The sequence below is a fragment of the Cyanistes caeruleus genome, chromosome 6, assembly GCF_971803275.1.
Source record: "Cyanistes caeruleus chromosome 6, bCyaCae1.hap1.1, whole genome shotgun sequence".
Lineage (NCBI taxonomy): Eukaryota > Metazoa > Chordata > Aves > Passeriformes > Paridae > Cyanistes > Cyanistes caeruleus.
Genome location: NC_141706.1, coordinates 52,518,063 through 52,540,318, shown reverse-complemented (window position 1 = coordinate 52,540,318; position 22,256 = coordinate 52,518,063). Strand labels below are relative to the sequence as shown.

Below are 22,256 nucleotides of genomic sequence, written 5' to 3'. Positions count from 1 at the left end.
TATCACAGTTTTAAATGAAGAAAGATTTGGTGGTTCCAGTACCTCATTAAAAATCTTGTGCCACTTGAGACCTTAAGTGAGAGACATTTATTTCACTTTGTGGTCAGTGGACAAAAATTTACCCCTTTGTTCTGGATCTGAGGACTGTAAGCAATCTTACAGCATCAGGAAAAGAAGGAAGCGGGATATGGGGAAAGGGGAGAGAGGGGAGGAAAGTGAATCTCTCCAAAGCTAGGTACACACAGGTGTCATTGTACTGGATGTCATTGATTAGGGTGAGCCTGAGGCTGCTTGTGGAATCAGACAGACAGGAAGCTCAGCTGTGGCCAAGCAGAGTTGAACAGGGCCAGGTGTTCAAAGATGGGAGCATTAATGTAAATTTTCCTCACCTAACCAGCCTTGTGGATGGTGTCACTCAGATTAACCAGCTGATGCTCTAAATGCAAGTTTTCTTGGCATTGCAGTGAACAGTGCATGGAGAAGAAAATTTCCTGCCTGCCAGTTTTTCTAGTCCTGACCTGAGAGTGCCCTGGGGCTTCACTTCAGAGGGCTGCATTGTGTCAGTGTGGTGGTAAATAAAGGAAGTCATGTCCACTCATAAGAATATTTTCACAACTTAGTAATTATTTTTAAGAGAAGAATTGTGGAAAGAGAAGTCCAGACGTGGCAGCCTTGTGAGACTCATTACCTTATAATTAGCTGATCGTCTTGTCTAATGCTTGTTTTTCCTATAAAGCTTCTTCTGAGTGGCTTTTATTGCTTGTTATGCATTAATCTGCCAGCTGAAGCATTTGTAGCACTGCTGACCCTGACAGCTGGTGGCAATAGTTTATGAAAAGACACAGAACAGCTTGAATGTTTAGAAGAAACTGACCAATAATTTTAACTAATGGTATTAGTAAGCAACAGCAGCTAAGAAAAACATTGCAGTTTACTCTCTAAGGGGTACATCCACTGTAGTACTTTTTCACCACTAGAAACACCATTCTGAACTTTGTTAATAGCGTAGGAAAATAAAAGCTTTTTAGGCATTTTTAATCTGGAGGCTATAGCTAATTTGTCTGAAAAAGAGTAGATAATATGTTAAGAACCTTGTTAGAAGGAGAGTAAGAAACAGGCTCTCCTGAAAGTATATACTCTGTTCTTCTCCATGGAGCCCTCTTGCCAGAAATTGTTTCTGTGGCAACAAACTTCTTTCCAGCTGGGTTGTCTTGGAGTTCAATCTGGGATAGCTTAGGCTCAGATCTGTCACCATGCCAGAATCAAATAGGAATGCAAAACTGATCTGACCTACATGTAACAGAGAGGACACTGCTGCTGGTACTGTTGCTACACGGGAGCTGTCCTGACATTCTCCACTCAGAAATTGCTACAGACAACTATTGGTGCTAGGATGAGCCTGGACTTCTGTTTCTGAATATCATTGCTTTATTCAGCAAGGTTTCAAGCTTCATTCTGTTATGTTGTGTCCTATGGGCCAGCAGTAAAAGACACAAATCTTTGAAGGGAGGTTGAGTTGCCAACAGAGGAAAGGGAGATAAATAACGAATGAATTACAAAAGCAAATGTAATTGAACTATCAAAGTTCAGTCACTTTAATGACACCTGAATAAAATACTAAAATTTCAGTAGGGAAGAATAAAAATGTTTCAGAGATCTCTTGGTTTGGCTTTCTTGTAACTCAGTATTTTAGTAACCATTAGAATGTTACCATTTTTTATCTGGAAACATTTAATCTTCCATCTGCCAAGGAAGGAGAGTTTTTACTCTGTGGTGGATAATGATTTAGTGTCTACTCATGTCTAATTAGAGGGTGTATTTGGTTTATGTTCCATATTTAAGAACTGTTCAGATACAGCTTTTAAAACAGCAATTGTCTTTTAAGCTTATAAGAGGCTTAAACTAAAATCCCTAAGTCTATCATGTCAGAACATTATTATTTGAAATTTGAACTTATGTCCAAATTTCAGAGCTACTTTTACACCTCCACCCCAAAGCAGGACCTGGATTTCTGAACAGCTCTCAATTTGGAATCTCACATCTCCTGTGCCAGCTTTTCCATCTCAAGAGCTCATCAGAACTCCCCTGTAATGAGTGTTTGATTCTCTCCCTTTTCTCTAGTGAGAAGCATGTTTGGAAGTGTGAATGGTTTACAGCAAGGTTGTTGCTTTTGCTGTGAATTTCTTCGATACCATTACAGAAGAGGAGTTTTGAATTTCTGTGAGGTGATGCCTCTCCAACTATTTTTCTCAGTTTTCATGTTGAACCTCTTTTATCCAGAAATGGAAAATCAGGAAATGGAAATGTAAGCAAATCTGCAGATACAGATGCCAACACTTTAAATAAAGTGATTAATCCACTGGGAACTAGATTGTTGGAGTCCTGTACCGACAAGTGAAAAAAAAAGACTGACATTTTCAATAGTCATTTAGGGAGCAAGAACAGCAATGAGGGAAAGAGCATAGAGGAAAATCTTCTGCAAGGCACACTGCTTCTCGTGAGAACACTGAGAAATAACAATGGAAGAACACGTCTTCCATGTGAATATTGACTCAGTTTTACAGGAAACTTGGTTAATCTCCAGAAGGGAAACTGAAAAAAAGGATGACATTTAATTAAAGATAGAAATAAGGAATAGTTTAATAGAGCTATGTTTCTACCAATTAGATGGGGACTATTTGAAGATGTGCACAAATACGTATGCACCCCATACACCACTCCTCCAATTCTGTATCCAAGAAAGAAATACAGAACAAGAGCCAAAAAAGACTCAATTGAACCTAAAAGGAAATGAGCATAGCTAAACAGAAGTGTGTGGAAGGGCGGATGGTGTGCTAGACTAGAAAGAATTGGATCTAGAACAGAAACATTTCTGAAGTGCACAATGGTGATCCGTGTAAGCCGGAAACACAAACACAGTACAAGGGCACAAAAGATTTTAGTTTTTTGGATGGCAACAGTGCACACAGTGTTAGGTGCTTCAGTTGAACAGACTCCTATTCCATGGAGAATTTATTCTCTCTGATTAAGATAAATCCAAACAGATGAAAAATCAAAGTAAAAAAAAAAAAAGAGGAATGGAAGGGAAAACTTTTCAAATATTATAAGCAGTTTTTTACTTTACCATGTCTTAAAACTTATGCAATACAAAATGAATCATATACTGAATCACATATGCAGAAAATGGCATTTTAAAAAGAGATTACATTATTGAATGTATCATTATTTGCTGATGAATGAAATAATGAAAATGCTAACATTCTCCTTAAACAGGAGATCTGCTCAATCTTTTTAGACAAGCCAGAGATTCAACCACATTTCAGTTAGACCTAGCAAGCAAAATTTTTCTATCAGACAGTCTTTGCTAGTTGTCAAGTGTTATTAGTCAAACATTGGCTATGGGTGTCCCAAGCTTCTCAGCAGCACTGTGGAATAAGTCCTGTCCATTGAACTATCAGTAAACGAGAAAAAAAAATTGTGTAGATGCGTGTTTGGTTGCTTTCCAAATGACTTTTAGTTAATGAGAGAGTTCTGTTTAGAGGGTATGATGTGCGGATCCTTGGGTTCAAAGTGGCATTACTAAAGATGTAAGCAGAAAGATAATTTGGTCCCTGGTTCATTCTCTAATTTGTCATTTTTTAAACAAGTATTCCCTTGAGTGAAACTGGGGAAGCTTGACAGAAGGGACTGCCTTGCATGTTGGTGGCATTCCGTAGCCTTTCTGCGTGAGCATGTGGGTACAGAGAGCAAGTTGTTCTCAATACACTCCTTGGCTCCAGAGCCATGAACATCTGGCTGAAGGTAGAGGCTCACAGAGAGTGCTTAGCTCAGCCTTGGTTTGCACTGGTCAGGACAAGATGCACTGCCCAGGACGGGATGCGCTGCCCAGGATGGGGTGTGCTGACCAGGACAGGGTTCTGCCAGTGTGCTACTGCCCACAGTACATAAATGGATGATAGCTCATGCTCAGGCAGCAGAGAAATCTGTGTGTGACTCCCATGGCTCCCTCTGGGTAGCCACTCTGTGAAGCAGGGGCTGTGTGTCAGTCCTGGGGTTACAGGAACATTTGCAATCCAAGAAAGGCAAAAGTCATTGAAATGCAATACAGATATGAGTTAAACCTGAAGTCAGTGACTTCAGTGCAAGATATCTTGCATTGCCTGATATCACTGTGCTGTTGTCAGAGGGGTCTGCAGCATCAAAAGAGGCTGAGGAGTTTAGGAAAATGAATCAGAAGGATGATTTTCCCCAAGGCTGTAGATAGTAAAATGAATCAGAATTAATTTAACTCAGAAGGGTGAAGTTCCTATTTCTCAATCCTAGGCTGCAGCACAGTTGTTCCAGTTAGTAATATTGTATGTTGATCATGGCTTATGTGGCTTCTAATAAGCAAGACCTGTGTAATCTTGGCATTTCTTGTATTGCCCTGTTCAATGAGGATCAGTGTACAAGTTTGGAATTATAAGCAGTTCTGTTGTCTATGACTGATTATTACTTGCCTGCTGCTTCTTCGATAGAGACAGGATGGGTTTTTTTGGCTTTTGTGTCAAGGAGGATTGTGGGGGAGAGGGACATTGATTTGGTTAAGGTTTTAGTTCAGGGGAAAGGAAGATTTGGAGATTTTTCTCTGAGTAACAGAGTTTTAAGATGTCTGCAGGAAGTGGTGTGATGTGTATTTCTCCACCCGCCGTTCTGTACTCCAGCAAGTCATACACAAACATGTGCCCTGTGGGTAGGAACTAGTCACAGTAGCGCAGCAGTGAAATACTTGGAGGGTCATGTTGTCTACTTGGTTGATCTTTAACAGCAGGAAGTGAGGGGCAAACGAGGGTCATTTTTTAAAGCTTTGAGGCAGCTATAGCATGACTAATTTCAGCTGTGATTCAGCTCTCTGATACTACTTGGACTTCTTGCCTGAAATCACACGTTGCATGAACTTCTTATTACCATAAATAGGGATTTTCCAAAGTAATTTTTTTTCAGCATTTTCTTGTACTCAACCAGTTGCTCAAACCTCACATGAGGTAAAAAGGCCCTTATCTTAGATAAAGAATAAGGAGTAGTGTGAGACAGAATGAGTAATCTGAGGTAACAGGCAGACGTATTTGCCAAGCTACTGTCCATGATATCTGGGAAGCTGTGGCAGTTAGAAGTCCCAGATGACAGGAAAAATGGGAACATTGTACCCATCTTTTAAAGTGATAGAAAGGCAGACTCTGGGCCCTACCCAGCTGTTAGCATCACCTCTGTGCCTGGGGAAGATCATGGAACAGATCCTCCTAGGCACTCTGCTGAGGCACATCAAGGACAGGGAGTTGATTTGGCACAGCCAGCAGAGCTTTACCAAGGGCAAGTCCTGCCTCATCAGCCGATGGCCTTCTGTGATGGAGTGACTGCATCAGTGGGTAAGGAAAGGGTCACAGATGTCATTTATCTGGGCTCCTGTAGAGCCTTTGACATTGTCCCCCTCAACATCCTTCTCTCTAAATTGAAAAGAGATGGATTTGGTGGGAGGACTCTTAGGCAAATAAGAAAACGGTGGAACAGTTGTATGCAGAGGGTCATGGTAAATGGCACAGAGTCCAAATGGACCTCAGTGACAAGTGGTGTCCCTCAGGGGTCTGTACTGGGACCAGTGATATTCAGCATTTTCATTAATGACACAGATGAAGGAATTGAGTGCAGCCTCAGCAGATTTGTAGATGACACCAAAGAGAGGAGGGACACACCTAAAGGATGGGATGCCATCCAGAGGGACCTGGGCAAGCTCAAGAAGTGCATGGGAATCTCATGAGGTAACAAGATCAAGTGGAAGGAGCTGCACCTGGGTTAGGGCAATCCCTGGTATCAACACAGGCTGAGGGATGAATAGATTAGAGCTCAGTTGGGGAGGACCTGAGGGTGCTGGTGGATGAGAGGCTGGACATGCTTGGACCCCAGAGAGCCAAGTGTGTCCCGGGCTGCATCCAAAGCAGCATGGGCAGCAGGGCAAGGGAGGGGATTCTGCCCCTCCACTCCCCTCTGTTGAGACCCCACTGCAGTGCTGCATCCAGCTCTGGGGTCCTCAGCACAGGAAGAACATTGGCCTATTGGAGTGAGTCCAGGGGACGTCTCCACAGTGATCAGAGGGATGGGGCACCTTTCCTGTGAGCAAAGGCTGAGAGAATTGGAAATTTCCAGCCCAGAGAAGAGGGGTCTCCAGGGTGACCTAATTGCTGCCTTGCAGTACCTGGAGGGAGCCTAAAAGAAAGATGGTGAGAGACTTTTTACAAGGGTAAAAAATCTTTATATGTGGTGATAGGACATGGGGGAATGGCTTCAAACTAAAATATTTAGATTAGATGTCAGAAGGAAATTCTTTACTGTGAGGGTATTGAGGCACTGGCACAGATTTCCCGGATAAGCTGTGGATGCCCCATCCCTAAAAGTTTTCAAGGCCAAGCTGGATGGAGCTTTGAGCATCCTGGTCTGGTAGAAGGTGTTCCTGCCCATGTTTGGAACAAGATGATTTTTAAGGTTCCTTCCACCCCAAACCATTCTATGATTCTATAATATAGGACTAATTGTGCTAATTATCCCACCTGCCTCCCTTGTTCTTCATCTCAAGTTGTCTTTTATATGTGCAGGCATAACAAAGAAGTCCAAAGTCATAAAAACCTGAAATGGAAAGGTACAGAAACAGACCATGGAGTTCCCAGAATATCAAAAGATGAAACAAATTGAATGATTTACACAAGACTGTAAAAAATTGCATGTCCCTGTTAGGAAAAATTGGGCATTGATGACTAATTAGTCTTTTGTTTATGTGGATTCTGAAAAAAATGTTGCCGACTTCCTTCTTTGACAATTGGTTTATAAGACGAGTCATCTGATAATGACTAAAGTAATTTGTAATTTACAGTACAGTTTTACAGTTCCCTTCAACTGAAACAGATATACAGAGTAATAATTATTGTACTCAGAGGTTCACATTAGAAAAACCCACTTGCAATTTACAAACACTGAATGGATTGTGTATAGATGTAAATTGCTTTAGTTTAGAAGCTCAATTTGACTCCCCTTTTTCACAAAATGAAGTGTTATGTCTGTTTTACCCCAATTTGTCATAATTTCTTAAACACTACCAGCAATAATTTACAAATTGCAGTAATTAAATCTCCTGGAGTGCAGGTAGTTTTTAAAAATATCTGTTAGCCGTTGCTGATCTATTCTCCTCTATGCCCCCATCTTATTGTTAAAAATGATTTTGTTAGATGCTGGTTAAAAAATTCTAGTTCTAAAGATTGGAATGAAAAATAACAGGAAATATTTAAACTATATAAGTAAAAAAAATATTTATATACCATATAAACACGTGTTATATAAATTCTATATTATAAAAATAAATATATATATTTGTGTTTGTACTTCATATGTCTTTCTTTTCCTTTACTTAGCTTGTGTTAATAGAAATATCTCTCATTACCTTTCATGGCTCTTTCTATCTGATACCCCTCTAGAATCAGAAAGGTCTGGTTTGGAAGGGGCCTTTAAAGACCATCTAGTCCAACTCTCCTGCAATGAGCAGAGGCATCTTCAACTACACCCGGTTGCTCAGAGCCCCATCAAACCTGACCCTGAATGTTTCCAGGGATGGGGCATCCATCACCTCTCTGGGCAACCTGGGCTAGTGTTTTGTCACCCTCATCATAAAAATATTCACTCTTGTATGTAGTCTGACTCCACCCTCTTGTAGTTTAAAACCATTGCCCCTTGTCCTGTTGCTAGAAGTCCTATTAAAAAGCGTGTCCTCGTGTGTCCTGGGGTGACTGTGATGCTAAATTGTATCCCCATTTGTCTGCCTAGCCAAGAAATAGGTTTTGTAATTTGGTATTGTTCATTTTTGTGCTGGGTAATGTTTTACCTGTTAAATAAACAGGTTTTTTCCACTTCTCTTGGAGAACTCTCTTCCCAAACAGGTTGCAGGGGAAGGGGTCATGTGGGTTTTCTTCCTGAAGAGAGGCCCATTGGAGGTTTTCTCCCAGATTTGCCCTAAACCAGGACACCGTGTTTCTTTTAAGTTCCCTTTAGGTATTGAAAGGCTGCAACAAGGTCTTCTGAGAGCCTTCTCTTCTCCAGGCTGAACTGCTCCAACTTTCTCATCCTTTCCTCATAGGACAGGTGCTCCACCCCTCTTGTCGTTTCTGTGAGCTTCCTCCTCTGGACCTGCTCCAACAGGTCCATCTTTTACATCATAATTCTTCCGCTTAAACCCAAATATCATTGTGCCATTTCTTCATACTCAGTGGTGCACTCAAATTTCTACTTTCTACTTTTTTTTTTCCCCTCCAACTTACTCTAAGGGTATTATCCCTTTCCTGCCCCTTTTATGTGGTTCGACCTGTCCCTAGTCTCTTCTGCTGCTCATCGCTTCCCTGTGTTCTTATCTGACCTTATGCTTCCAGGCTTTGTGAAACAGGATCAAACAATCTGACAAACCTGCAAGTGTTGAAGGAAGCTTAGCATGTGAATTTAAGGGCTAGTGTTTGTGTAAATAATGACCTGAATCGAATCCTAAACTGAAATCACCCTGGGTTTCTGATTCCGGACAGTTCAAGTCCTGCAATGGCAGCCGAGTGACTCAGGCCTGTCTGCACTGTATGACAGGTGCAAGGACAGATTAAATAGCAAGAGACCATGCAGGCACACGAGCATGCTACACTCCCTATTAATGGAAGTGGGTGCTTTGTGGATGAGACAAGCTGGGTGCACAGTGGTTGCAAATTCCAACAAGGAAGTCCTTTGGTACAGTGCCATTTGTCTCTGCCAAAAAAAACATGTAGGCCTAGTTGCAGACAGATTTCATAAAATGAAAATTGTAGCAGTGTTCACTGAAACTGAAAAGAGCCACCTGTGCTCCATGCTGCTACTTGGTCCAAGGTGCAGAGGCTGTTGGTGCCAGTGGCTCTTCCTGTGCCATTGCCAGCAGGCAGCTCTTAACACTGAGCTGCCCCACGGTTCATAGTGCAGGGCAAATCATGTGTTTGTCAACAACTGAGGCACAATGGATTTGGGAAAGAAAAGAACTGATGTTGAACTCTCCAGTGAGTAATAAAGTTGGGTTGTTTAAATCATGAAAAGTAAGGCTTTCTGAAGCTCTGGGATCCTTGGCTTTATTTTTAATCCAGGAATAAGAGAATTGTTTGGAGCTCATGTAGATGGAGACAGTCTCTAATTTATTGCCAAGACTTAGGCTTAGATGGGTATCATTTAAAAGATGTGGGCATATAGGAGAGAGAAATTTTACCTGGAAATGACTGCAGGCTCGTGATACTGAAGGTGTTACATAAACTATGATGAAAAAAAAAATTTACACGGCTGCTATATCCTTATTAAAACTGTCTAAAAGAAATGTCTGTGTGTTCCTGTTCATAACTGCTTTCAGCTTTATGATTGTCTGCACCCCAGATGTTTTTCATAGAGAAACTGTTTAAATTTTTCTCCCTCTATCCAGACGGGGCCAAAAAGTAATGGGGGAGCTCTTTGTCTTTTTTCTTCTATACCCTGCATCACCTTTCCTCCATTTTCCACTTTTTCAGACAGCTTGTAGAATATTGTGCCACGTGTTCTTAATAACAGAGCGGGCTCTTCCATAACCATTTGTTTAAACCTTCTGGTGCAGTTTCTTGATACCAGGTTTGTTGAAAAAATCCTACAGTTTCACTCCCTGGCTGGTGCAGAGCTGTATTTAGTGTACCTGGTGCTGGGGAAAAGTTAAACTGCCCTGGATTTCCATTTGGCTGCTGAGTCTGTCCCTAGCCAGGCACGAGTGGTCAAAGGGTACAAAGGCAGCCCAGAGCCCACACACTGAGGGAAAGAAACTGAAACAAGGGGAAGAATTTCATGGCTCACTGTTGCCACTGACCAGAGCAGCAGTATAAGACAGCTGTTGCAGAAGAATCTGGATTGTTCTTTTTCATCCCCATCTTTGAAACTGGGGAGGGTTTTTTTAGCACAAAGCAAAGAGATTTGTTACAACCAGCCTTCTCTTCCTGGCCCTTCGAAGAGCTCGCTCCAGCATTTACTCCAGGAGAAGGAAATGTTGCTGAAATCATAAGTGTATATTATATTAGCATAATATTGTATCAATAAGACTTTTGCTGCCTCCTTCACATTCTGCATTCTGGAAAGATTTTTAAGCTAAGCATAAATGATTACTTATTAAAGAGAATCATATTCTCTGTATGTAAATATAATTTGATAAAAACATTTAGAATTCTTAGAGGAAAAAGTATTTTTAAAAAATACTGCAGCTGTGGAGTACATCTGCTTTTCCTCATACTGTGATCCATAATGACTCACTGGGTAACACTGAATGAAACAGTGCTAGACATATAAAGATAATTATGAATTTTCAAAGCTGTCAACAGCTTTTGAATTACTATTTGGCCTTATTGACAGGAGCTGGTCACTGGCTGGGCACTGTGCTGGTTGATATGATGATAGCTCTCAGATTTCAGGCATTTTAGAGAATAACTAAAGTGTGCCAATCATCCTGTGCAGACAAGCCCTTACATGTAAAAGTCACCAAATCATTATACAAAAAATGCTATGAAACACAAACTCAGGCCTGGAGGTGGGTTGGGGTAAGAAGGTTATCAAACCTGCCTCAGCACTGCCCTTGTCTGCAGGTGGAAGAGATATGTGGTGGTTATGAAGCCTTGGAAAACCCAGATGTTTTTACAGGGGAGATAATGGCCCCTAGCTATCAGTGTTTGGGAAAATTTGTACATGATTTTAGTGATTGATTTCTGCTGTACATGTCAGCACTGCTAGCATTGTCATATTTATTCATGGGAGGGTTATGACAATCTCCTGGAGCAAACTTCAAACTGAGCCATAGGTACCTGTGACTGGGTCCTTTTAGCAGCATTTCTCCTGCTGAGCTTGATATATGAGCTGTAACTATTGTGACACTCACAGTGGAGAGCGTGAGACTCTTAAACCCCACAGGAGCTGCTTGAGACTGAGAGATGGAGGAGAACAGAGGGCTAGACTTGAGCAGTTTTTCACACAAGTTGCGTTGGACAGTGGAGTTAAAAGTTTTGAGGGAGATGAACCTGTTGTTTCATGACTGAGAATTTCTGAGCTCCCAAGGATATTTCCACCAAAACCAGGGCTGATGTTCTCTCTGTTGGAAAGAAAAAGTAAATGGATGAAAACACCATCCCAATTCTTATTTGTACGTGTTTGCTGTGAATTCTGTGGGGCTATGGTGGTTGAAGCTAAAAAATGAAATTCCTTGAAGGTTTGATCACTTATTTCAGCCAGGCAATTCTTTTCTGGCTTAAAGCAAGTGATTTTGTTTTCAGTTTCTACAGGAGTAAAGCCTATCACTATTAAATAAAAAACCAAAAACAAAGCATGTATTAAAAAATTATTTGACAGTAACATCCTCACATGCTAAAGCTGGCAGTAATTTAACTGTAGTGTGGTTATGTTTTTGTAAGGGTTGACTTGGAAGAAATTTTATGTTCCTAGATGGGACAAAAGACAATGACAAAAATGCAAATTAACATTGCAAACAGGAAAAAGCTGCAAGGCTTTATCTTGTCTTTGGAATCCATAGCATCTGAAGTTGTGAAAAGAGTATACAAATTGTTAACCTTACAAAGGTATACCCAACATCCCTGAATTTTCTGAGGAGAGATTGAAAGAAATAGTCCTGCTGTTCTGCACCACCAGGTTAAAAATGCATTCCCTTCACACTAGGCAAAGTTTGCCCCGCTGATCTCCAATGCTGAGCATGCTGAATGGGGTATTTCATTGTTTAGTTGAGGGTTTCATCACTGTGAGCTGGATCCAGGCTTGATCTGATAGAACTGAGTGCTAACCCATCATCAACAGTGCTTTTTCTGTATTAAATAATTATAGTATAGTTCAGTATAGCATAGCAATGGCTTCTATGGGTATGTGTTTGGATTATACCAGATTCTTCAGGTGAAAACCATTACATTCATATTCAGTGAAGATGGAAAGGAAAGATACAAATGTATAAGTCATAAATATGTGGGTCTGGGAGTTGATGGCAAATAAGGAATATTTAATAGCATATCCTGTAGAACTGACACCTTGGCAATGCACTGTACCAGAGTTTCACCATGTCCTTCCAACAGAGGAAGACAGCTTGCTTTCAGGATTGTTTTTACAAATAACTGTAAGAAAAAATGCTAATAATTCCCCCTTTTTATATCATCCTGCTGAATTGAACTGCATATTACATGGTACTTTGTATATAAACAGAAATTTAGGAAATGGAAATTAATAATCAAGAGTTTTGTTCACCCTACAAACTTTAAGGAAGTCTGTGTGGACTGCTGGCTTACCAGTGATACCTTTTCCATCACAGACAAATCTGATTACTGCTTTTCTGACCCATCTGTAAACCAGAGATGATATTTCTTCCATTTTAGATACCTCCAAAGCTAAAACAACAAATATTTGTAATTTGCTTTGTGATTGTGGATCACATAATTTTCTGGCACTTGTCTGTTACATATGAGAAGTTACGTGAATCTCGATTTCCCAGACAGGATTTATCAAAGACTCAGGGCTAGGAAAAGGCAGCTTTCTGAAAAGTGTATTATATATTTAACAATTGTATCCCTTCTAAATATTTCCTTGTGTTTTAACTTCAGGTTATTAACATCCTGCAGCAAGTCATCACTTCAGCCTAAAGATTTGTGGAAGAAATAAACTCTACATGAAAACTGAATGTAATTAAGTCTTACATTCAGGACCCTGATGAGTAATACACAGCGAGAAGTAGAAGATGGCAAATTTCACAGAGAATGTGACTGAGAAGTGCAATATTAATCATGATATCCACGAGACATTATCCCCTGTGGTGTACATATTTGTTTTTATATTAGGCTTGCCAGCTAACTGCCTGTCACTGTACTATGGGTATTTACAGATCAAAGCTAAAAATGAATTAGGTATCTACCTTTGCAATTTGACTATAGCGGACCTGCTGTACATATTTTCTTTGCCTTTTTGGCTTCAGTATGCTTTACAGCATGACAACTGGACCTATGACGAGCTGCTGTGCAAAGTTTGTGGCATCATCCTGTATGAGAATATCTACATCAGTGTGGGCTTCCTGTGCTGCATCTCCATCGATCGCTACCTGGCTGTAGTGCACCCCTTTCGGTTTCAGCGCTTTCGGACCATGAAGGCTGCTGCCATTGTGAGCATCATTATCTGGGCCAAAGAAATTATGACATGCTGCTTTGTCTTCACACACGGGGAGATCAGTATGGATGCTGAGAGCCACTTGGTGTGCTTTGAGCATTACCCCATCAAGAAATGGGAGCACAATGTCAATTACTACCGCTTCTCTGCTGGCTTCCTTTTCCCCTTCTTTCTGCTGGCCTTTTCCTACTGTGGGATTTTACGAGTTGTCCACAAGAGTCCCGGCACCCAAAAGAAGAAGAAAATCCAAATTAAAAGATTGGTTTCAAGCACTGTTTGCATATTTTTAGTCTGCTTTGGACCATACCACATCCTACTCGTGGTTCGTAGCTTGTTGGAGAACAACTGCTCATTTGCTGAGAAAATATTTAATGTTTACCATATTTCTCTCCTGTTAACTACTTTTAACTGTGTTGCTGACCCAGTGTTGTACTGTTTTTCCAGTGAAAGCACTTACCAGAACTTTGTCAAGATGAGAGACTCTTGTCTAACGTGTTTAGGCCATCAGAGTACTGAGACGAAGGAATCCTATCCACTGAACACTACTGAACCTCCCAACAGAACACAGCATGAGCAACAGCCAGGGTTATTACAAATACCTCTTGATGGTGCTGGAATGAAGGACTGCTTCACAACTGGTGTAGACAGCCTATAGCATTAATCAAAATTACCTTAATCCTACATCTACAGCTATGGTCGTATTTATGTATCTGTCTGATTTATTCATGTATTACAACAGTGTGACCTCCCAAAAGCTTATGAGCAATGCTGCAGAGTGAAGCTGTTTCTGGAGGTGCTCAGACCCTGGAAATAGTGAGGAAAGTATGTCCTAGGTCATTTCAGTTATAATCACACATCTGTTGCTGTGCTACCACTTAAAACCTGCTTGTCTTGATGACTGCATTGACTGGAATAAGCCAGTACTCATGGTGTGTAGTTCTGGTGAACTCATCTTTAGCTGCCTTCTGTTTGCCCCTGTAGCATCTAGAGCAAGGAATTCTCTACAAACTGTTATCATCTGTTGAAAAGGTATGAGACAGGAAAAATTAAATGTCCCCATATATACTTTTAAAAAGAAAAAGGCCAACAAAACACTTCTGCAACATCTCTGTAACTCTCCGAAATAACAACTTCTTCTGCCAGTTTCAAAGCCTGCAGAGACCATGCCAGAACCAGATTCCTAAAACAATCATTTCATAGTGCGAGTTGTTATGGCAGAACACGCACAAAGGGCTCAGCACCTTTATTTGTTATTTGACTGTTGAATCTCAGACTGTTAAACCTCATCGTAAGGCTCCGAGAGAATTCTGGAAGTATGAGACTCTGGGCTCCAAGGGGTGTCAGTAACTTGGTTTGTTGACTTGGAAGAGAACAAGAGGTTGGTATTACCTGAGGATCTTTGATCCCATGTGCTTCTCTGAGTCACTGTGTTCAAGAATATTTATTATGTCTAAATTCTACTCCACCTTCCTAATTGTGTCCTTTGCAGTTTGTGTATCTTGTGTAGCACAGGCCGTGCAGGCAATTAAATAACAATGCATTTGTCAGGGAAACTGTTGAATTAATCCTGTTTAAGCTCTGTTTTTGCCCACAGATAAAAGTTTAGGGTTTGGTCATTGTTCAGTAAATACGGTATCAGATATGATGTATGAATGATCTGTGTCCTGGTTTAGACAGAAACAAAATATAGGAGTAAGTGGAGAATAATGGCTTTTAAAGACGTGGGAGTTTTGCTCCACAGTATTGTTCCTACCACCACCTCCTCTCTAGGTTTTTTTGGGTTTTTGTTGCGCTAATGAATCCTGTGTGATTCTTCTTTGTGATCTGCTCATCACACCTTCTTGTACCTGTAGCTGCTACACCATGAATATTGCCTTGTCCTTTCAATTCTCTCATTTCAGACCTTCTTCGAAACACCTCTGTCTCTCCAATCTGGAGCTGATAACTTTCAGCAGTATAATCAGTTTTGTTTCTTTGGTTTGCTTTTGAGTCAAAAGATCGTCTGAACACATGGTCTACTCCTGAATACGTCATAGTAACATATTGCTTGCCATCAGATTCCAAAAGAAATATATTCTAACAGTTTTCTGGAAACCACCTGGAGAATGCAATATTAGATACAATTAGTGGATGTGTTTAATAAAGAATGTTTTTATAATTTTTTTAAAATATTTTTTCACACTATGCTTGAAATAACTATCTTTTAGCTTTGGTCCACAGTTTCTATTTGTGAGACTACAGATCCTCTCCTCCTTCCTCTTGCAGAAAGGATTCATGTCCCCAGTCCCAAGAGGGGATTAGGTTTGCTTATGTTAACATTTGGTTTGTTTAATTATTTTACATTCTTTATACTTTGACCACTCAGCTGGATTAATTACTTTACAGCTGCATTTTTTTCTCCTGACTATCAGCACAGTTTAGCTTTATTTTCTCCTAATCTTTCATCTCATCTGCTGTGTATTCCAAGGGGCTCATAAGGCAGGGACTCCCTCCTGACTGCTGTAGGGCTGAGCTTGTACATTGTTAAACATCGACTCCTCGGACCCCCATGACCTGTCAGGCTGCAAGACCCACGTGGTTTGTTCTAGGATAAATATTTGTTGTCATGTTTTTGTGTTGCTTCTTTACAGTTCCCCGTGCTGTTTGAACTAGACAACTGGAATGCAGAGCATGATGTACTACATAGAATTGTCATCTGAGGGATTAAGGCTCATCTTTGATGTGGTCAGCTTTGGTCAGCTGCTGCAGTTTAAAATCAGACTTGTGTAACACAGCTCAGCATTCTGCTACAGTTCTCAGCACTTAACCTGCTAACCCGCAACAGAAAGGAGGGATTTTTTTCTTCTTTTCCCGTTTTTTTCCTTGAGGCCAACATTTTACCAATTCTTTCTGTACTGTAACTGTTTGGCTTCAGCTGCAGAACTGTAACCAATATAGCAGGAAGGTAACTCCCACTCAGAGCTTTTTCTTCCATCTCAGTCAAAACACATTCACTCAAGAGTCCTGCAAAGGTTGCTAGAGGCCTGCTACATGTGCTATTGAAGTAAATGCTGTGCTTGGGAATGCACACTAGAAGATATTTTAAGAGCATGCACTAGAGAAAAAGAGAAATAAATTATTAAATCTTGTATTTCTTTATGAAATCTGTCTGTTAAGACTTTGTTTTGGAAGAAAAAAGAGCAAAAGCTTACTAAATGAAAATTTTTGGACAAAAGTTAATGCTAGGAAATATACATTGCACCTGTTAGTGTAATATGTCAGTAGCACAGACAGAATAAAATCAGCTGCTTCTTTTAAGTTGATGCCAATTTCATTCTGTGCAGCAGTGAACATATGCCGTGCTGCGGGGTTACTGGCTTTGGCAAAAAGTTCAAGCATTCATATGAAATATTTTACTTAATACTTATCGTTTGAAGAGTTTGAAGACTTCTAAAAGAGATATTTTCCAATTGTAAAACTTCCAAAATTTTTTTCTAGATCATCCTTTCAGAAGGTTTTAGATAAAACAAATTTAAAAAAAAATGACTGACCTAGAAAATAAACACTGTTTTTTTTTGTGAACCTGAATGTATAGCAGAAGTCTGGCATTAAGATTTCTTTCTGTCATGTATTCAGCTGTTGTATTTAAAGGCTCTGTATCCTCAGGGACTTCAGGAGGTTAATGTTCAAAATATGCTGGTGTCTGTGGTATGAAATTATTTTTCTCCTGAAAAAGTTGTTTGTCTTGCATTGAAGAAGGGAAATAAGACTCACCTGCCAGGACGGAGAAGAAACATAAAGTGTTGCTCACTGCTGGAAGTCCAGCTGAAGGCAACTTCCATTCCATGGCAGGTAAAGCACCAGTGCTCTACAGGTGGTGTCAAATGTACCCACCCCTCTCTGCTGCAAGGGCTGACAGCTGGCACAACTTCAGTCCTGACACTCACCTGGAGTTAAGGTAAAATCACAGCTTTAAATGACAAATGCTGGTTCACAGCCATTTATTGTATACTCTTTCAGTGTTAGTAATCCTATGGGATAGAATTTAATGTTACTTCACTTGGTCTTGTCAGGAGCTGAATTTCTACAACAGGAATTCATGTAAAAAATTATTGACATAATTTTATTTCATACTGAATGCAAAGTTTTATTCATATCTAATCATACTTCAATTTCTAATAATTTTAATAATTAGTTTTGTATTTAACTAATTTCTTTGTAACAACAGGATTACTCTGAAATGTCTATGACTTTTCTCTATTATCCATAAAGTGGCAAAATATATAAGTGGCAAATTACTAATATGACAGGGGTTAATAGCACAGCTGACCCTTTACACAGAACATCTGCAATGCTGCCTTTATTTTAATTAACTCAGTTAAAATTTTCTTCTTATCTCCTCACACTTCCACAAACTATCCCTCACCATAAGAACACAGTGCTAGAGGAGGTACAAGAGGTGTGCAGTGGAGCTCTCACAACTGTGACACTGCAGTTTTGTTTTGAATCTTACCTCTCTACTGTAGCTGTTCTCCTCACCACAAGTATTTTTAAATTCAAGTTGCTACGGGAGTTACTTCCTGTTGCAGTTATGAGGTTAGTAAAACAAGAATGGCAGTGCAATAATATCTCACTGTAATTTCATGCTTTCTTTGTAAAATCCAGATCACCTCTTATTATATAATATCATTTAATATTCATTTGCCATTATAAAATTACAGAAAAGTAAGGTAGACCAAGTGAATTATATCCTCTTGTTTCACAGAGATATTGCAAGGGTAACAATGAAAGGCTGTGCGTGGTCAAGACACCAGAGATGAAAAGTCATATTTTTCTGATCTTTTGCACCTTGTGAGAGCCTCAAGAATAAGGAAATGACATGGGAGCAACTCTTGATGCAGAAATATTTCAGGGCAGTCACTGCTGTGCTTCCTGCAGCAGCTTTTCAATCATAAGTGAATGGGTGTCATAGAAGGGCAGCCCATCCACTTCCATCTCTAGACTGGCAGTTTTGCCACTGCGGACCCCGAGCTGCACAAGTGTTTTCAGAAGCTTTTCTTCCTTGAAAAACAAAGAAACAGAGTATAATTAAAATTCTGAATCAGACAAGAGCAGTCATCAAGATTTTATTTTAGTTCTGGGAGAGACTGACCATATCCTCCATATTTATTTTGCCATCAACTTGCAAGTACTATCTTGTCCCAAAGATATGTTTAGCATCTGGAGCTCAGGGAGTGTCAGATGGTTTATAATCTTGACTGCTATTTAATCACTGAATATCATTTTTCTCCACACTGCTTCAAATAGACTATTAGTGTAGATTCAGAAACATCATTTTTTGCCCAGTTTCAAGTTCCTACATCGCTCAAATGAGAATCAGAGGAATCTCCACCTAAAGTATCTCAAAAATCCATCTGTGGTTTCCCCAGCAAGGCAGCTGGCTGCAGCTGCATTTTTATAGAAAAAGAACATAAGGGAAAGAGGATGCACCAGGAAAAAAGGTTACAGAGAGCATCTGGATGGGCTGCACATTCCCTTTCCTGCAGTTTCTCTGATCTCTCTGTGCCTCTAGCCCTCTCTTCCCTTTTCATTATTGATTTTATGAGAGTTCTGGTTGCTTAGGGATGGAGTGGGGAGAAAACAACCTCGGACATTGTGCTTCCTTGGCATGCTCTGAACTAGCATATGCTTTGTTTAGAACTACAGCTATTTTATTGCTTAACTAATATAAGCAGATAACAAAGCATGTTCCAAGTTGAGCTGTAAAAGTACACAGAGGGAACAAAATCCTTCTTTGTGAGCTACGGGCCAGTTAGCATTGTGGGATGAAAAGTTGAGATCAAGTGAGCTCTGGAAAAACACAGGGAACAGTGCAATTTCAAGATTTTTTTTTTAAGTGGATTCATGTCTGGCATAAACTGCTCTGCTTTTCATTTGTCCTGAAATGTATACAGTAAAATTTCCTATTTTTTAGCATTTATTATAGTGAGAATTTATTCCTTGAATTCTTTTTATAAAAATCTGAGAAAAGCAAAAACCTGGTCACTTTTTAGCTTCCCCTATGCCAACCCTGTGATAGGTTATATAAGACCTTGAAATGCTCACCTATCTATCTTTTCCTCCCTTTCTTTACTAGGAATGCCCTTTCTGGTCTTTGTCTAATGTGTTATTTCCATTTCTATGGAAATTGCTACTGCAACAATCCTACCAGTGTCCTCCAAAGAGTTCTCTAGGTTTTAACACTTCTTGTTTGACATTACCACACAATAACCTCTAGCAAAGTCCTTCATCTTTATTTATTATTTCATGTTAAAATTTTTTTCATCATTCATTTGTAGGAACACGAATGATGAAAAAAATTATGTTAAAATATCTAATTTTCTCTTATCAAATCTTAGAACTTTTTCTAAGAACATTTCTAAACCACAAAGAATACAGTAGCTGTAGATCCCAATTGAGACACAATATGGTTGAATTTTACCTAATACAGTACATGGCCAAAATATAACCATTTCTGAATGAAGCAAAGCAAGCCCTGCAAGATCAATTCAGTTTAATTTTGTTACCTGCACTCTGAATGCACTTTCTAAAGATCTGTCTTTTATTTCCTGGTAAAACATCCTAATTCTTAGCTGCAACTAAATTAAATGTGGCTCTGGCTTTCTACTAAAGGAAAAATATGCATATTTAAATGGTGTCAGCAGTGACACAGCTATTTAAGGAAATTATCTGGATACATTAGTAGCATAAAATTTGCTACTTTATAATTTATAAAATCATAAATACACATCAGTTTAAATTGTATGAATGATCACATACATATATGCAAATATATACAGCCAATCTTTCTGCATGACAGAGGTTTCTCTTAGCACTGAGTGTATTTAAATGCAAAAGGGCTAAGGAGATCTCTCCTGTCACAAAAGAGACACCTAAATTGGTTACACAAAATATAACCTCTAATGTGAATGGTTTCTGCTACATATTTACATATTAGAGCTCTCTGAACTGCTTATATCAGGTAAAAAAGTTTGCTTGCTAAATACTACATAACTGATAAACCTGATATATATAGCCTGATAAACCATAGGCTGTCATCAAATGCTCATTTACATTTGTAATAAGCAAATACAATGTGTAGCATACTTCCTCAGCTGTACAGTGCTGCAATTGGACCACAGCTCTCTTTTTAGTAAATAATTATTTTGGGATTGGGGTAACTGGAAAAAAGAATCAAATTAATAGAAAAATATCTCTTTTGTTTGCTCTTTATTCAAGGGGGAAAACCTCTTTATGCACGACAAAGCTAATAAAGCACACTAAAAGCATGTCACACCATTATATATTTATAATTCATATTCTTATAGGTAATAATTTAAAAAAAAATACTATACAGTTAATATGCTGCCATTAAGAAAGAGCTCAGTAAAAGAAAAAGACACTTGCTATATTAACCTGTTTGTGAGATGCAGTGAAATGCAGAGTTGGTGGATGTTGTAGGATGTTTAGCATTAGCTACATTTGGATATGTATGAATGAATTAATTTCATTACAGTCACTTTGGTGTAAAAGAACTATGAACATCTGAAAAACCAAGCCAATACCATACTCAAAGTATTAAGCAAAGATTGTTTAGGTCCAGTTGTTTCTTATTCCTGCAGTTCTCACCAAGGAAGAAATGCTTTGCAGCAGCTCTTCCCGAGATGTGTGTAAAGGCTCATCCATGAACTCAGAACAATCTTAGTTTGCTGTTCAGTGGGAAGGGAGAGCTCTGCAATTCTGGGCTTTGGCAGTGCAATCCTGACACTGCTGGAACACCAGTGTGCATGGACATAATGTTGGTGTTTCAGGGGAAGTGAAAATAAAGCACATTATAAGAAAGCTGTCTGGTGCTAAGGGACTCCTTCAAATGTCCTCTTTCCAATTACAATCACAAATACAAACATTGAGATGGATCTTTGTGGTGTTGCTCTTTATCTCACTAGGGTAATTATTGTAGCATTAAATGAAGCTGAATTTTGCAAAAAGTAGCCATATAAACATAAATGGTCTGATTTTTTTAAAAACTAATGGAGTATGTGAATACTAATGTATTCAATCTTCTGCACTGTTCACTGTTGTGTGATTTATAATTAAAGATATCATATTTTCTTGTCAGACATTTTGTCATTTTCTCTCCTCCACAAAACTGTTTCCATTAATTTTACCTCAATAGATTTTAGAATTGCACTTTCAGTAGCCCATTATTGGATCATTAATGTTCCCATCTGTATAGCTTAGTAAAACAAAAGCAAGAAAGTTTTCCTGTACACAGTATAACACTTAATTACAGTATCTCATTACCAGGAATTTTGATCATAGTCATTTTAGGATGCATTAATTTAAAGGTCAAAAACCAGGAGATGCAACTGGAAAAAACACTGAAAAGGAAAAGAATTAATCTGTTTTATAAAAAGACTGATGAAAAGGGCCATGAAAGTTTTGTTAAGCTATATGGCTACACCAAGTGTTGTGATCAGTTTCGGTTTTATGACCTTTGGATGAAAAACTAAGATAGGAAAAAAAAATAAAAAATAGTGAGATCTGCTCTAAAATACTTAAAAGGTGCTTTGTTGGAATTTCATGCAGAATGTCCTGTCATCTCAGGAGAAAAACTTTGTTTTGGGCAGTAACTATGCTAGATTGATTGCATTTTGCTTAGCATTTTTGGAGGTCACACACTTAATAGGTTTGTAGAGGTATTCTGCTAATAAAGCTGAATTTTGAAGTTTCTAATTTATTGCAAAGTTTTGGACAAATCTTATTTAATCATTAAGTGTGTGTGTATATATAGACAGATTTTTTTTTTTTAACCACTGCCTAGTTAAAAATAGAGGCACGTGCTTTGTAGGATGAGCACAGATCAGTCATTTCTCACCCCTCTCAGTTATTTTACTTTTTCTCAGTCTGAAACCTTTGCATTCCCAGAATATCACACTGTACAGAGCTGCATTAGTCAAAACATATTTAAAAATATTCATGTACAAGTTTTTTTCCAACTTTAA

General features: G+C 39.1%; 2 protein-coding genes and 1 long non-coding RNA gene across 30 annotated transcripts in view; 1 reads left to right on the top strand and 2 right to left on the bottom strand.

The window, feature by feature from the left end:
* GPR68 (G protein-coupled receptor 68) overlaps nt 1-21,369 on the top strand; it is a 33,086-nt gene extending 11,717 nt beyond the window's left edge. For 8 of the 14 annotated variants that reach the window (XM_086893036.1, XM_086893037.1, XM_086893043.1 and 5 more), the window contains one exon: nt 12,678-16,800. In XM_086893036.1, the coding sequence (XP_086749162.1) occupies nt 12,812-13,888 (1,077 nt within the window). In that variant the 5' untranslated portion in view covers nt 12,678-12,811 and the 3' untranslated portion in view covers nt 13,889-16,800. Of the gene's footprint in view, nt 1-12,677 lie in introns of all 14 variants that reach the window. The other 6 variants (XM_086893046.1, XM_023927702.2, XR_015288017.1 and 3 more) reach the window with 5 other exon arrangements.
* Nucleotides 1,567-13,072, bottom strand: LOC147652691 (uncharacterized). Its single transcript, XR_015288023.1, has 4 exons — nt 12,986-13,072; nt 10,887-11,170; nt 6,582-6,657; nt 1,567-6,240 (listed from the first exon to the last, which is right to left on the bottom strand). It is a non-coding gene; the product is annotated as an uncharacterized LOC147652691 (long non-coding RNA).
* The window catches only part of DGLUCY (D-glutamate cyclase), a 48,488-nt gene continuing 43,556 nt past the window's right edge, over nt 17,325-22,256 (bottom strand). For all 15 annotated transcript variants that reach the window (XM_086893024.1, XM_086893028.1, XM_086893026.1 and 12 more), the window contains one exon: nt 17,325-18,273. In XM_086893024.1, coding sequence (XP_086749150.1) covers nt 18,130-18,273 — 144 coding nt within the window. In that variant the 3' untranslated portion in view covers nt 17,325-18,129. The remainder of the gene's footprint in view (nt 18,274-22,256) is intronic.